We start from the raw sequence: 14,664 nt of genomic DNA, 5'->3' as shown, positions 1-14,664 counted from the left end.
ACTGTCTGGGGTTGCAGGCACTTCTAGTACCATTTTGCGTTGTGGTTGAGAGACAGCAGCCTGGGGCTGGGAAGCAATTTGGGACCATAACTTAGAGCAAAGCTAGTAGGCTTTCACAGGAATTTGAACTCAGAATTTCAGCCCCATGATATTTTAATCCAGTGCATTCAATGGCTCAGATGACCTGTCTTTACCAGGCTGGTGCTGTACGCAGCTGACCTAACAGTGTGTGCATGTGTGTGTGCACACATGTGTGTGTTGTGGGCATATGTAAGTGTGTACACATAACACTGGAGACAGAAATAGCTCCAAGAACTATCCCTTTGTTACCTGCCAGATAAAATTATTCTCAGCTTGATTAGGTACAGTGTTTCTTAATTTGCATTTCCTAATATTTTCATACATTTCTACCCAAGTGCATATGCAAAGAGCTTCAACCTCAACCTGGTCATCTTACCATGATTTCTAGGAAACAATATGTGTTACCAGTTCATGCCCTCCTTTCATCTGGATGGCATTTCTCCTTTCTCTGCATGACAACTCCTCTCTGTCTTTTGAAAGCAAATATCACCTATTCATTATAGTCTTCCCCAACTTTTTTAGGTGGAGTTTCATCAACACCTTTCTGGAGTTTTTGCACCTATGTGATGACCCCACGTGCTATACTTTGGTGGTCTGTTTACCTACCTCTTAAGACTGTCTACAGAATTTGTGGGCCTTGTGCAAAATGAAAATGTGGGGCCCCTTGTTAAAGAAGTTATGAAGAATGTCACAATGGAGACAGCAGAATAATAAACTGAGTGTGGGGCCCTCATAAGAGCATGGCCATAAAGTTGGCCTTGTCTGCCTGCCTGGCTCATGGACTGTGAGCACCTCAGTTCCCCAGTGTCCATCACTCCACAAGTGTTGGATGAATAAATGAATCAATAAATGAATGACCACAAGAATAAGCTTTTGATGAAAGGCAGCCATTTTGTAAGAGAGATACTGCTGCTTTTAATTGACTGCAGACTGCAGACACCCTCTCAGAATCACTGAGGTGAGAAGGAAAGAAGTGGCTGCATGCAATTATTTGTAATAACGAATAATCATACTTTGTATGCATGTAAGAGTTTTCATCTTCAAAACACTTACAAAACATTAATTAATCCTCACAACAGCATCAATGAAATTGAAACTGGAGGGAGAATTTGAGGTATGCAAAATTTAATTACCAATATTAAAATTTGGCACACAACTAACACTCCTCCTGCTGGGGCAGTAAACACATTCCGTGGCATCTCATTTCTCTCTGGAAAAAAAAAAAATTAACATGGGAACTTAGTTCTATCATATCAGTCAGGAAGGAGGCAAATCTGTCCGCCGAGACCCCTCAAGAGGTGATAGAGGTATTTATACATCTGAGGGAGGGTTGCATTTATTCACTTCTGAGTTCCCTTAAGGTTCTGGGATCTAGGATTCTGGGAGCCAAGGTAAGTGTGGTCATGAACACAGGCTGGGCTCATTTTGAACAAAGATGTGGGGAATTCTGTGAGGTCATGAGGTAAAGCTCAGCTAGCTATCCCTGATTTCTTGGAATCTTGAGCTACATTCAGATATTTCGGTGATGACTTCATCCATATCATCTGGGATGAGAAAGAAAGGCTGGCCTGGTACAAAGAGAGCTACTGGGCCCAAAGTGACTGGGCAACATGAGCTGCTTCTGGAACCCTGAACCTTCTGAGCTTTTGGATTCTCCTGGTAGGAGAGATGGGAGCCAGGTACTGGTGCACTGTAGCAGGGGGAGGAATTGCCTGTCCTTTCTGGAGCAGAGGGAGCCCTTGGCCACCTGGTTTCTGTAGCCCACATGGTGTGATGCCTGCTGGTGGGGGCTCTCCTACTGCTCTCAGCCCAGGACTCCTGCTTCCTAAGGGGAGGGAGAGCAGAACTCCCCATTTCTTAAGTGTGGGCTGTGCATAGTGACTTCCTTCCAAAGAGGACAGTACAAAAAGGGGGGAAGTAAGAGGAAAACTTTACAGAGGAGAAATGTGATAAATATTACTTCAGCCAGGTGATCAGATGAACATCAAAGTGCAAATGCTTGTTATTTTCTTCTTCTGGCCTAGATTTCTTCTCTGAAATACTTTGACCTCTTCAGAAGGTACATAAGCTTGCTGACATTAAAGCTTGGTTTGAAAAACTGCCACAGACAGTGGCAATTAATCATCTACCTGGCGAGTTTCTGTTTTCTTGTTCCTCGTGCATGGCTGTGACCATGCACAACCCGACCTACCGCCACTTCCCACCTCTGCTCCTTGGCCATTACTTCCTGGGTCAGATCCTCCCTTGCTGACCCCACTTGTTTTGGTTCCTGACATTTTCTGTGGTCTCCCTGTAGACCACTGAAGATGAGTCATGAGGTCCCGTAAAATGGCAGTGACAGAAGCTTTAGACAGTGTTTCTTGGTGGGAAGGTGACTTGGGTCACACAGAGTCTTGAGAATGAAATACTAATAACACTTTGCATAGGAGTAGTGGTGAGGGAAGAATTTCTTTTATAAAACTCTCAACCACTACCCAAGCCTTGACTTCTGTAAATGACAGAAATGAAGGCAGATGAGAGTGAATGGCCCCAGGGTAAACATATACCAGTTCCACTTTGTGTTTGCTAATCCCATGTAATTCATTTTAGTTTCTTTTTTCTTTTTTTAAAAAGTTTTTTAAAAGCAAGCATTAAAACATGCTTCAGTGCTCCTTCACATTCAAAGCAGCAGCCCCCGGGAGCCTGGGCCTTCTCTGGCCACTGTGCCTTCGGAAGCCAGGGTGTGCTGGAAGGCCTGGGGGCGAGGGGACAACTTCAGCTGGATGCTGCTTGTTGGAGGTGTCTTCATAGTGTGTTTTGGTGGGCTTCACTTGGCTTCTCATGCCTCCAGCTCAGAGAAAGACAAAACCAATTTGATATTGTGCACGTACTTGTCAAGCTGTTTATTTGCGGTTCACACTAGTTATAACATTGGATTTACAGAAGAAACTGTGGTACAAAGAAAGTAAGGCTCCAATGGCTCCTGGGCAGCAGCAGTCCAGCTGCCCTGCACAGGCTGGGCATGATGACTGCTCCCCCGACCATGCGCAGTGGACTGCACGCAGTGGGGTGCCTGCTCTCCTGTGCTGTCTGGAAACACCTTGGAGATGGCGGGGTTCTGGGACATTCTCTCATATATTATCTGGTTTAAAACACGAGCTTGGCAGTTCCCCTTCAGGAGGTGTTTGATACGTTAGTACCAGGGAGAATGAAACCCACGCAGAAATTTTCAGGATGCTTTGTGACCAGATCTAATTGCCACACAAATAGACACTAGGTGGGGGCCTGTTTAAACATGACTACATATTCTGTTGCTTTTTGATAGATGTGTTATATTGTCATTTCAATTTGGAAGTTTATTTTTTCCATTGATTTTTACACATCCAGAATAACACAAATAACCAACAATTCTTTTTGTTTTTTGCACATTCATTTCCCCTAGAACAAAACGTGAACTTTAAAAAAAAAAAATTGGAACCATGCTATTAGCTGTTTACAAAAGTGAATAAGTAGCTTGTGTTTAAGTCTAAAATAAAGTAAAAAGAAGCATTTTTTTCCTACAGTATGTAGCAAACATAAGGAAATGTCCTTAGAAACACACACAAAAAATTGAAAAAAGTTATTATAGGCATTAACAATATTTTATAATGAAGCTTAAAATCTATTTACATACATAAATACAATTAACTTTGTTGATGCAACTCTTTTGGAAGGAAGAAAACAGCCAAATGATCAGCCTCATCAACACTGATCTGGCTAAAAGGGAGGAAAAAATTCCCAACAAACAAAAAACCCAAAACAAATGTATATGCCAAGGTAAACAAAAAGGCATTTTGTTCAGATGTAAAAAATGTTTTCTGAGATTACTGACAAAAATTTTCATGTATAAAAGACCCCCAAACATATCATTCCCCCCAGAAATAAAAACCACCAAAAACAAAAATCACCAGGACGGAATGTCCCAAGGAAACAGGTATTTCAAGATAGAAATCTGCAATCCTAAATTGCAGGACGTTTGAGTGAAACCATTCATTTCCTTTCTAATCAGAGCATTTCTGTTTGCGCAGAAACCCTAGGCAGCAGAAAGGCTATTTACTCACTGATTGTAATTTGCCCAGGAAGGTTTTTGTTGCTGCATTTGGACAGCAAGCAGATCCAAAATGGTTGGCAATGTCTCTGTTCTGCTGGAAGAAACCCATAAACAGGAGAAAGGCTGACTCACCATGTTCCTTTATGTAAAGGGAGAAGAACTGGATCTCCTTGTGTTGTGGACATTTGGTGTTGGGGGTGGGGGTGTGTGCTATCTCCTTAAGAGACTGTGGGAGAATGGAGGAGGAAGAAAGTGGGGTATGGAGGAGGGAGGGGGAGAAAGAGGGAGATACTGGGGGGCAGCGAGAGAGAAATGTATTCTCAGATATTGAGAAAAACAGAAAGAACTGAAATATGTGTCCATGTTGAAATCATAAATAAGGGCATGAATAAGCAGTAGAAATAGCTTATTCAATATTTCTTCTCCTGAACTAGTGCTCCCAGATACATCCGATTATAACATGGTTGGCTTTAAGGGTCTCACTAATACCTGAATTTACCTGAAGGCAATGAATAAAAAGACAACTTCATTCACCTGAAGGCAATGAATGCAATTCCTCAGGTGGAAAAAAAAAAGAATTGAAACCTATCTCCAAAATAACTAAGGTTTGATTTTTTTTCTGAAAAAATTAAATACTATATATGCTGGTAAGAGTCTGTGAAGCTCTGAATGACCAAACCAGTGAGTCCACAACAAAGTGACCAGCCCTCTCCATACATAGCTTTAAGAATCAAGGTTCGATGTGAGAGATTATCTGATTCCCTTGTGGGGCATTAGGCTGGTTTTGAGTTGGAATACCTTCTGGTACCAGAATTGAACTGAAAAACATAAGTGTTTTCCTTCATTTTTCCCCCAGTATTTTCTCAGGTCAGATATGGCAACGTGTGCTGAAAAGAACATTTAGGTTCATTTTGGGGGAAATGGGCTAATGGTCCTTTTCAGAAATGAAACTTTTAAATTTTCTGACATTTGATGGTAATTTAGCTGCAAAAATGTAATATGAAATAACATATGAAACTGAACTGTGGAGGGAGCTATGTCTCAAATGAAAATGAATATATTCTGAGTTTCTCCAAGATCTACTATAGCTCTTCCCTATATAAGAAAGACCTGACAACACAAGCTGCTTTATTCTTTAACTCTTACCAAAGTGCTACTGCATCTGTGTAAAACAAATAATCAATATATATATAAGAAAACTAAAAAAAAAAACAAGTTGTTTTAAATAAGTCCAGCTGTTTTGCTGCCTGCAGCCAAAGATTTGTCTAATTTGAATGCTTAAATTTATAAAATAAAAATCAAACACTGTTCTGAAGTCCTGCTTTCAAATACTCTTCAGAGTTGACCTGAAATTGTTTCATCTAATTTTAAGAGGTACATTAAATAACAACCAGATCATTTTGAGCACACATGTCAAAATCAGCAGTTAGTATTTATGAGTTGTACAACAACTGCATTCTGACCAAATCCTCCAATAAAAATAGTGCCATAAAATTTACAGTGACATTGGATACCTTTGAATTGTAGCCATGGACAGCAGTGACACGAATCTTTCCTGTCATGCTGGTGCACAGGTGAAAGTGCACACACCCCACAGGGTAGGGTCTCAGCCTGGTGAAAGCAACACAAAGATGGTGGTGAGTGAGCAGCATGGGATTTGGGTCCTGCACAGGTGGGATGATGTTCTTCCAAGTGACTCCACTGAGGCATACGGAGAGCATTGGCCCCTTCAGGCTTGCTTCTGGTGGGCCCCTAAATCCATTCATTTGGTTCCTATGTAAATGATACCCTTCCACACAGTTTACTTTGGATGTGTTCTGTTATAAAGTGTATGTGAATTTATCAGAAGACCATGGAGTGAGCAAACCCCTAGGCAGAAATTAAATCCTCTCCAAAGGTGTATTCACTGGCACCTGCCTGAACCCTTTGGGACCTTTTGTGTTTGAAGGGAGGGAGCCAGATAGGAGACTCTTTGTTGAGCCTGGCAGAAAATTCCATACTTTTGATCCTTGGAGTGACCCTCTGTGCCTTAAAAAATCCTGTTAAAAACATTGCTGCATTAGCTACCAACTTGTTTAACATGAAAGGGAGTTTAATGTAAACAATACTTCTAGATAACCAAGTGATCACATTAACCATCCTTTTTTTCCAGCCTTCTTCAATGTGATACATTTAACTTTGGCTACTATCAAAAAACAAAACAAAATGTAGTACTTGATATTTTTCTCCTTAATATAAGTACATTTAAATAATTAAAAAAGTATCAACACATAAGTAAATGTCTGAACATCAAGATACATAAATATATCTAGGGATTCCTTGTGGGAATACAGTAGTTAAAAATGACCCAAAGCTGTAGATGTTTCTCAAAAAAACAACTACACAAAAGTCCAAAAGAAAAGTTAAATAAAACTTATAGAAAAGGGAATCATATTTCTTTCAATTGTCAAAGCAAGAAAGAAGCAAGCTCAAATTTTTATAGATATATAAAAATAAAAACCACCCAAATGCAAATATGCATTTTGCCATTTATAAGGTGCGGAAAAGAAAATTAAAAATAAGAATTAGATGCCAAACAGGATGAGTTGCATCCCCCCCCAACTCAAATTCCACACTCTTTGGAATAAACAACTTGGTTAAAAAGTGAAGTCAAGGGTATAAAATCTTTCTTTTATTCACAGCATTGCTAAATCAGAAGCATTCACAGTTTCCCTCTGGGAATCTTCCTGTTTGCTTTACAACGTGTCCACATGGTGGTGGTCTAGCGGACACCCTCAAGTTGTGTCAGGTTTGAAAAATCTGCGACAGGCCAACAGCGATAGCGAACTGCACGGGCTTTGGAGGCGCAGGAGGCTGCGCGAGGCCTGGCCGGGAGCGAGATCCCGGACGGACGGGACGGCAGGTGCGCTCGCCCCGCGGCCCAGGGGGGCTTCTCCGTAACAGACGGCTCGGCCGGCCGAAGGAGGCTCTTCCACGACGTCAGGCGGTAGGGCCGGCCGGCACGAGGACGCCGCTGCTGCCCCTCAGTAGGGCCGCCATACGGCCTCCTCGAGGCGCGCGGCGGGCGCCATGTTGGTGGGGGAGTTGCTGTGGCTGCCCTCGGCCTCCACCACGTCGCTCTGGTTCGGGAGGCTGGGGTTGAGCAGCGCCGAGCCCGTGGAGGCGTTGGTGCAGGGCGGCAGGATGCGCGGTGGCGAGCGCTCGCCGCCCACCATGGAGAACTGGTAGGAGCCGGCCGAGGCGCCGTAGTACAGGTAGGGCGAGCTGGTCTGGAAGGGGCCGCCCTGCGCCTGCGACGAGCCGGGGTAGGGCGGCGGCAGGTACGTGTGGTAGCGCGTGGCCGAACTCATGGCCGACATGCCGATGCCGATGCCCGAGGTGACGGGCGTCGGGGAGTAGGTGAAGGCGCCGGGGTAGTGCATGCGAGGGTCTGAGATGGAGGGCAGCGTGGGGAACTGGCGCGGGTCGCCGAAGGCCGTCAGGTCGGGCGCCGCTGCGGGGTGGTCGAGAAAAATAATCCCGTCAGTAGGGAGTCGGGGAAGTGCGGTGCTTCCACCCCAGAATGCCCCCGCCTGCGGAGATGGGGGCTACCCAGAATGCTGCTGTCCAAGAACATGGGGGCTACCCAGAATGCCCCCGCCCCGGGAGATGGGAGGCTACCCACAATGCTACTGCCCAAGAACATGGGGGCTACCCAGAATGCCCCTGCCCTGGGAGATGGGGGCTACCCAGAATGCCCCTGGCCCGGGAGATGGGAGGCTACCCACAATGCTACTGCCCAAGAACATGGGGGCTACCCTGAATGCTCCTGCCCAGGAATATGTGGGCATACCACCAAGATTGCTACCTCCTCAGAATGTGGGGGACCACCCAGAATGCTGCTGCCCCGGAAGACCCGGGTCTACCCAGAATACTATCGCGGGAAAAGATGGGGGACTACCTAGAACACTCCTGCCCAGGAGGAAGGCATGATACAGTACAGTAATATACCAGGTAATGTAATATGACATACAATGTATGAAATGATATTGTATAGTATGTATGGTATAGATATATGCATAGTTATACTATAATATGCATATGATAAATCAAATATTGATATAATCCCAGAGTTAGCAAACTGCAGCTTGCCAACCAAATCTGGCTGCCACCATTTTTTTTGTTTATGTCCCAGGAGTTAAGAATGAGTTTTAATTTTTTAAATGGTTGAAAAAAAATCCAAAGAATATTTTCTGATGTGAAAATTATAGGGAATTGAAATTTTAGTGTCTATACATAGAAACACAGATTCACTCATTATTTTATGTATTGCCTATGGCTACTTTTGTGCTACCACTGTAAAGTTGAGTTGTCATGACAGAGACCACAGGGCCCATAAAATCTAAAATATTTATTCTCTGGCCCTTTATAGAAAAAAGTTTGCTGACCCTCTATTTAATCAACGTATTAACAATATACCAATAATAATATAATCTGTGATAGTAACATGATAATTTATCAACATTACATAATTACTGTTACTATTCATACAATATATACAATATGATAATATTGTATTCTAACAAAATGTACATAATATTTAGGTTGAATCATAGAAAATTGCCATTTTTGTAGGCTTGAACAGTAGTTAAAAATGTTAGTAATTTCCTACTATTTAACCTAATGAATGGCATAGCAGTGACTGTTGAGTGAATTTCAGTGAGTATCATTACTACTCTTCTCTCTCCCCATATCTGCCATCACACTAGTCACAGATTTTTAGAAACCATACAGATTCAGTTTCTGCTGGTATTCTCTAATATGTGCTTCACTGGTTTGTTAACAAAATTGGATGTAGGTCCTTGATTTATCTACTCTATTTTTTGCACATGTTGAAATTTTACCAGGAGTGACAAAGCTGTGCCTTTATTTTGTTAGGATTGTGGATTCACAGTTTCACAAACTGGCTTTGGCTATCCTGTGGTTCACTGCCTCCTTCTGTATTTTTCTTACTTATAGGCTGCCCTTGGGAACTACTAGAGAGTTTGGGTGCCAGGAAAGGTACCCTGTGTTCTGTAGATCAGAATTTCACAACAGTGGCACTATTGACATTTTGGGCCAGATAATTATTTGTTAAGGCGGTAGGGGGACTGTGTGGTGCATTGTAGGACGTTTGGCAGCACCGCTGGCCTTTACCCACTAGATGCCAGTAGCATCCCCCTTACCCCATTGGGACAACCAAAAAAAAAAAAAAAATGTCTCCAGACATTGCCAAATATTCTGAGGGTTGGGGTGAGGGGAGGAAAGTCACCCCTGTCTGAAAACCACCACTGTGGACGTAGGATGGTGTCCTGGGGTAGTTTTAGTTCCTCAGAATTATTCATTAAATGACCAGGCTAGGACTATAATCTTTACATCAGCAAATCCAAAGATAGCAACAAACAGCGGAAACATGAATTAAATGTTTTAAAATTTGAAGTTCTCAAATCAACATACAAAATAACTCTTAAGCTCAGATGGCATGTGGCCTGTGTCCTTTTGAGTTCTGGCTGAAAGAGAAACTTGACGGATCCAAAAGCTTGCTGTGAAAGGAAAGCTACCAGGGTGGATTAATCTGTTTTTGGAAGGCATCGGCAGTTGATCAACTTCCTCATATTTCAGGCCTATTATTCCAGCAGGGAGAACTGCTAGTGTGGTGTTTTCTCTCTCTCTCTCTCTTTCTCTCTCTCTCTTTCTCTTCCCCCCCCTTGCCCCTCCCTCCCTCTAATGGTCTTTTATTGCTCTGGCACATTTTGTAAAAATGAACTCCTCTATACATTTGGGGTGAATGTGATGAGGGGATATACTCCTCATCAGAGAGGTAATTAAAGTTTATAGAAACAGCCGAAGTCTGTAGCAAATCCCTCCACTAATGAGGAAACCAGGAGTCTGACTTTCAAACAAACATTCCTGTTAATCTTTTCAAAGCGAGTCAGACATGTGGGCAGGGAAAAAGTTGTAAACTGACAGTGGTTCTGGGGCTGCCCTTCCTTGGCCACTCTCTAGCTCACTCTCAAGCCAGGCCACACCTCATTCCACAGGGTTCATCCCTGCCCGCTCGATGGAGCCATCTGTGAGCAAGCCCTGTGTCACTTGTTTTTGCTTACATGGAGAGCTGTGACATATTTGAGAGTTAACAGGAAGCTTTACTCCATTTTTCCAGTTAGATTTATATGGTCTAGGGAGAAGCCGAGGTAGGAGGAAAAGCATTAGGTAAATATAATCAATTTGTTGTCATCTGATGCAATCCTCTGGACACACAAATAAATGACTCTGCCCATTATTCCTCTTGCTTCATTTGCCCTGAGACAAAAAGGTGAATCCTCTGGAAAATGAATGAAAGGTCACCCTGTTTCACAGCAGTGTCTGGACATGCTCTGCCAGTCTCTTCCAACTACTACATGGTAATGTGGTGATGGTACCAAGTTACTGGAATCCGGAGTGAGTCCATGATTTGTCATGGGCGTAAGTACTGGAATGATGTTATGGTCTTAGCTGTCGGGGGAAAATAGTTCTTTCACTTGAGGACAGAACATTTGAAAGATCTGAAATATTGCCTGTGATTATTCTCTTTACGCATAAACAACATCATACTAAAAAAGATCATCCATTTGGTCAAATTATCTTTTTTTATACACATTTTGATAATAAAACAATTTAGTCTCTCTAGATATGCTCAGATTCAAATGATCTATTCAAATATTGGTTTTCATTTTTATGTCTTGTCTGACGTCCCTTATTAAGACCCATCAGTCATGGACAATTCACCCATCTGGCCAGAGTTTCCCTATCCTTTTGGCTGGCCTGGTGCCCCCTTATTCAGCAGCAGAGTGGGCAGAGGTGGGGACCCTTGATATTCACAGGGAGTTTTTCAAGAGTAGGAAATCTGGGGATTAGGAGGTTCAGGTATTTTGGTTGGAAATGTTTCTCCATTGATGGGGCAAAATATTTGCTCTGACAGCTCAAGTCTTCACTTTGCAGCTTGACACGAATGAAAGTAGCCCCACTCCAGGGCCCCTCCCACTGCCCCCAAAGGATTAAACAACCTGAGCAGATAATGGCTGCCTTAAAAGGATCTTTTGCATGACTCAGATTAATGCATGCTGTCTGTCGCCCAGGTTGGCAGCTAAACATTAATTTTTTTTAAATAGAAAAAAAAAAAAAGAAAAGTAAACCTCTAGATGACAACTCTTTTCAGACAAGGTGTGGAGTCTGTCTGCAAAGGATAGAGAGAGAGAGACACAGAGTCCAAGTCCCCAGTGCAGAAGGAAGCCCAGGTGGGGTTGGGGGCGGGGAAAGGGGCAGCACACAGAGCTGTTGGCAGGCGGGATTAAAAGGTAAAGCAGCCACAGAGCAGTGTCAGGTTCTCAAAGCTGTCGGCCAGGCAGCCACTTTCCTTTCATGTATCCCAGCCCCCTCCTGCCCCCAGGTTTATGACAACACTTTTCAGGCCTGTGCTCCAGGCTTGATTTCTCAGAGGGAGTTCGGCCAAGTTGAAGAGCAGTCTCCCATGCTGTTCTCTGCCACTGGTGAAAGCTCATCTGGAATTCTCTGGTCCTCCCTCCAAGACAGCAGAGGATCATTCTTGGGTGCTGAAATGGGACATGGTTTTTATCTACTTCACACTCCCATGCCATAAAACGTCCTTCCTTACTCCTTAGGTGATTGAAGTCCAGGCTGTTCAGAAGTGTAACTGTGATATGGGATTTTGGAGTACACATGTTACTCATTCCTTTTTAAAAAGGCACCCTTAATCTGAACACTGGTCAGCTGGAGGAGCTGGCCCCTGCAGTTCTTGGACTACAAGGTGCTGATTTTGGGTGGTGACCAAGTTAGAAGACTTATGTAATAAATTGCAAGAGACAGACCTACTGCAGGGACATTTCCAAGGAGAACAGTAATTGTTTCAGGTATAGACCACAGCAAGTGGGCAGAGCAGTGCCGCTAAGAAGAATCAGTAAAAGCTGGCAAGGGCCTTTGGATTCAAACTCTCTTCCTGAGGGACAGGCTTCTAGAAACCACAAGCTGAACTGATGCCGTAATACCTGTGCTACTTTCTCAACTCTTTTACTAGGAGGTACCATGAAAATATTGGCATTAATGTTCAAAAATAATGTGAAAACTGAGCACCTAGGTTGTTTTCCTATTTTACTATAGCACCCAAGAATACTGGAAGGCAGTGGTTCTCAACTGGAGGCAGTTTTGCCCCTCAGGGGACATCTGGCAATGTCTGGAGACAATTTTGATTGTCACAATGGGGGGAAGGGGAGAGTACTAATGGCATCCAGAGGCCAGGATGCTGCCAAATATTCTACAATGCACAGGACAGACTCCCACAACAAAGAATTATTGGGCCCAAAATGTCAATAGTGAGCAGCTCTGGGAAGGCATTCTGTGAAGCTCTAAGAAGCAGTTAAGGCATCTGGTGAAACCTCAAGTAATCACAATTGTCTGGAAAAAACAACATTGTACATTTAAAAATGGCAGACATGACTTCTTTGCCCCTTTGACTGCCCCCTAATCTACTATAATCTGATCCCAAGGCTGAAAAGCAAAACCCATCTCCCTTCCCCCCACACACATGCAAGTGTGTTTGCAGGCATGTAATGCTGGAGTTCTCTGAAGTATTTTCACAGTTTGGGCCAGCTCCAGTTTCAAAGCCCCAAACAGTAAGTTTCTTCTTCTGCCTTCAACAGAGGCATTTTTCTCTGTAACTCCGATTTCCCTGCCCATGAGCAAAGGTGAATGCCAAGCCCAAAGGGCTCACAGGTTAAATGACTAATATTTAATGAGCTCGTATTAACAACAATTATGCTAACCATGACACCTGAGCTTTTGACACTGTTCCTCTAACCTCGGTATGAACAGCTCTTAGTTGGAAATTTGGGGTATATGGTTGGCCCTCTGTATCCATGGATTCAGAAACTGTGGATCGATAATATATTTTTTTTAAAAAGCAGATGGTTATATCTGTACTAAACATGTACAAACTTTTTTTCTTGTCATTCGCTAAACAATACAGTATAACAAGTATTTACAGAGCATTTTATACCATATTAGGTATTATAAGTAATCTAGAAATGATTTAAAGTATATAGGAGGATGTGCTAATGTGATACACAAATATACCATTTTATATAAGGGACTTGAGCATCAGAGGGTTTTGGTATCTGTGGGGGATCCTGGAACCAATCCTCCATGGATACCAAGGGACAACTGTATTGGCTTCCCATTCCACACATACCCCAGTGTGCTGTTCATGAGATCTGTGAAAACTCACCACTACCAGATGGACCAGTCACATCAGTCTAGAAGTCAGTTGGAATAATGAGCCCTAGAAGCTGACTACTTTGGCTTTTATATTATTAACCCTTCAGCTACCAGCCTTTCCTGCCAAATGTGAGCAACTCCCAAATGCCCAAGGAATCAATTTCTCCAAGCCACTTCTGCCTCCACATCCATAATCTCTGCCTCTGAATGTCAAAAAAGAAAAAAAATCAGTGCATGGGCCTGGGACTTAGAGTAGAGATAGGTAGCCTGTCTTTAAACCATGTTTTATTCAAATAATAATGTTCTGTCAATTCCTTCATGCATCTCCTCTAGTCTCCTGAACCTTCCACTTCAGCTTAGCTGCAAAGAATGTGTTTTCAAGCGGCTTACTTGAGAGTCGACTGGAAAGTTCCGCAGAGAGGGTTGTCATGCCACTGGCACGCCCAGGTGAGATGGGTGTTGCTGGGTGCACGGAAGGAGAGGCAATTGATCCCAGGTACTGGTAGGACTGATCGTAGGACCACGGTGGGGACGGCTGGATCTGCCTTGTATCTGCAGAGAATCAGGGAGGTAAATTATATGTACAATGGGTTGGGATTTAAAAAATAAAAAGTCTTTTAACAAGAAGTTAGTAACCTTTGTTAAAATATGTTATACATGTAGGTAGCCTACTGACCAGTGTTTAATAAGCTTACTCAACTCTAAATACCTGTCTTTGTTGGATGGTTTCTCCCCCAAAGATACTGAAATATTGTTTATGTTTGATTCTTGGAGATTTTCATCTGATAACTATTCCTTCCAAAGATTTTATTTAATCACACTAATGTTGAGAGGCGTGGATTATGCTTTCATGGTAGAAGTATTAATGTTCAAATTGTTGAACTATAGTACTTGATGATGCCAAGTATAATATGACTGCTCAGACTATTTCAGCTTTACTAATAATCATAGTTATCATCAGAAACATTTTATAAACTCAAGTGATCACCTGTCTATCTGTATTCAGTAAGCAGAAAGAATGTAGAGTTTTGGGATTTTTTTTTTTTAATACTTTTGGCAAAAATATTCCTTGGGCTTGTAAATATTTATGTTAAGGTGAATTCTCCCCCAAGGAGGACGGGAAAGAAGGTCTGGTTGGGAAACTGGTGATGAGGTCTGATGACTTCTTCAGAAACCCAGCAGTAGAACTGGCTCTATCAACCCAGGACTCCTGCTCCTTTTCAAAA

General features: G+C 42.8%; 1 protein-coding gene across 1 annotated transcript in view; it reads right to left on the bottom strand.

Annotated features, from left to right (window-relative positions):
* Positions 1 to 2,937: 2,937 nt before the first annotated feature.
* RUNX1 (RUNX family transcription factor 1) overlaps positions 2,938 to 14,664 on the bottom strand; it is a 237,199-nt gene continuing 225,472 nt past the window's right edge. Inside the window, exons 8-9 of the mRNA XM_069472311.1 lie at positions 13,829 to 13,990; positions 2,938 to 7,643 (exon numbers count right to left, since the gene is read on the bottom strand). Coding sequence (XP_069328412.1) covers positions 7,174 to 7,643; positions 13,829 to 13,990 — 632 coding nt within the window. The 3' untranslated portion in view covers positions 2,938 to 7,173. The remainder of the gene's footprint in view (positions 7,644 to 13,828; positions 13,991 to 14,664) is intronic.

This window comes from Eulemur rufifrons, chromosome 7 (assembly GCF_041146395.1).
Source record: "Eulemur rufifrons isolate Redbay chromosome 7, OSU_ERuf_1, whole genome shotgun sequence".
NCBI lineage: Eukaryota > Metazoa > Chordata > Mammalia > Primates > Lemuridae > Eulemur > Eulemur rufifrons.
Note: the sequence above shows the minus strand (reverse complement) of the source record. Positions and strands in the feature narration are given on the sequence as shown.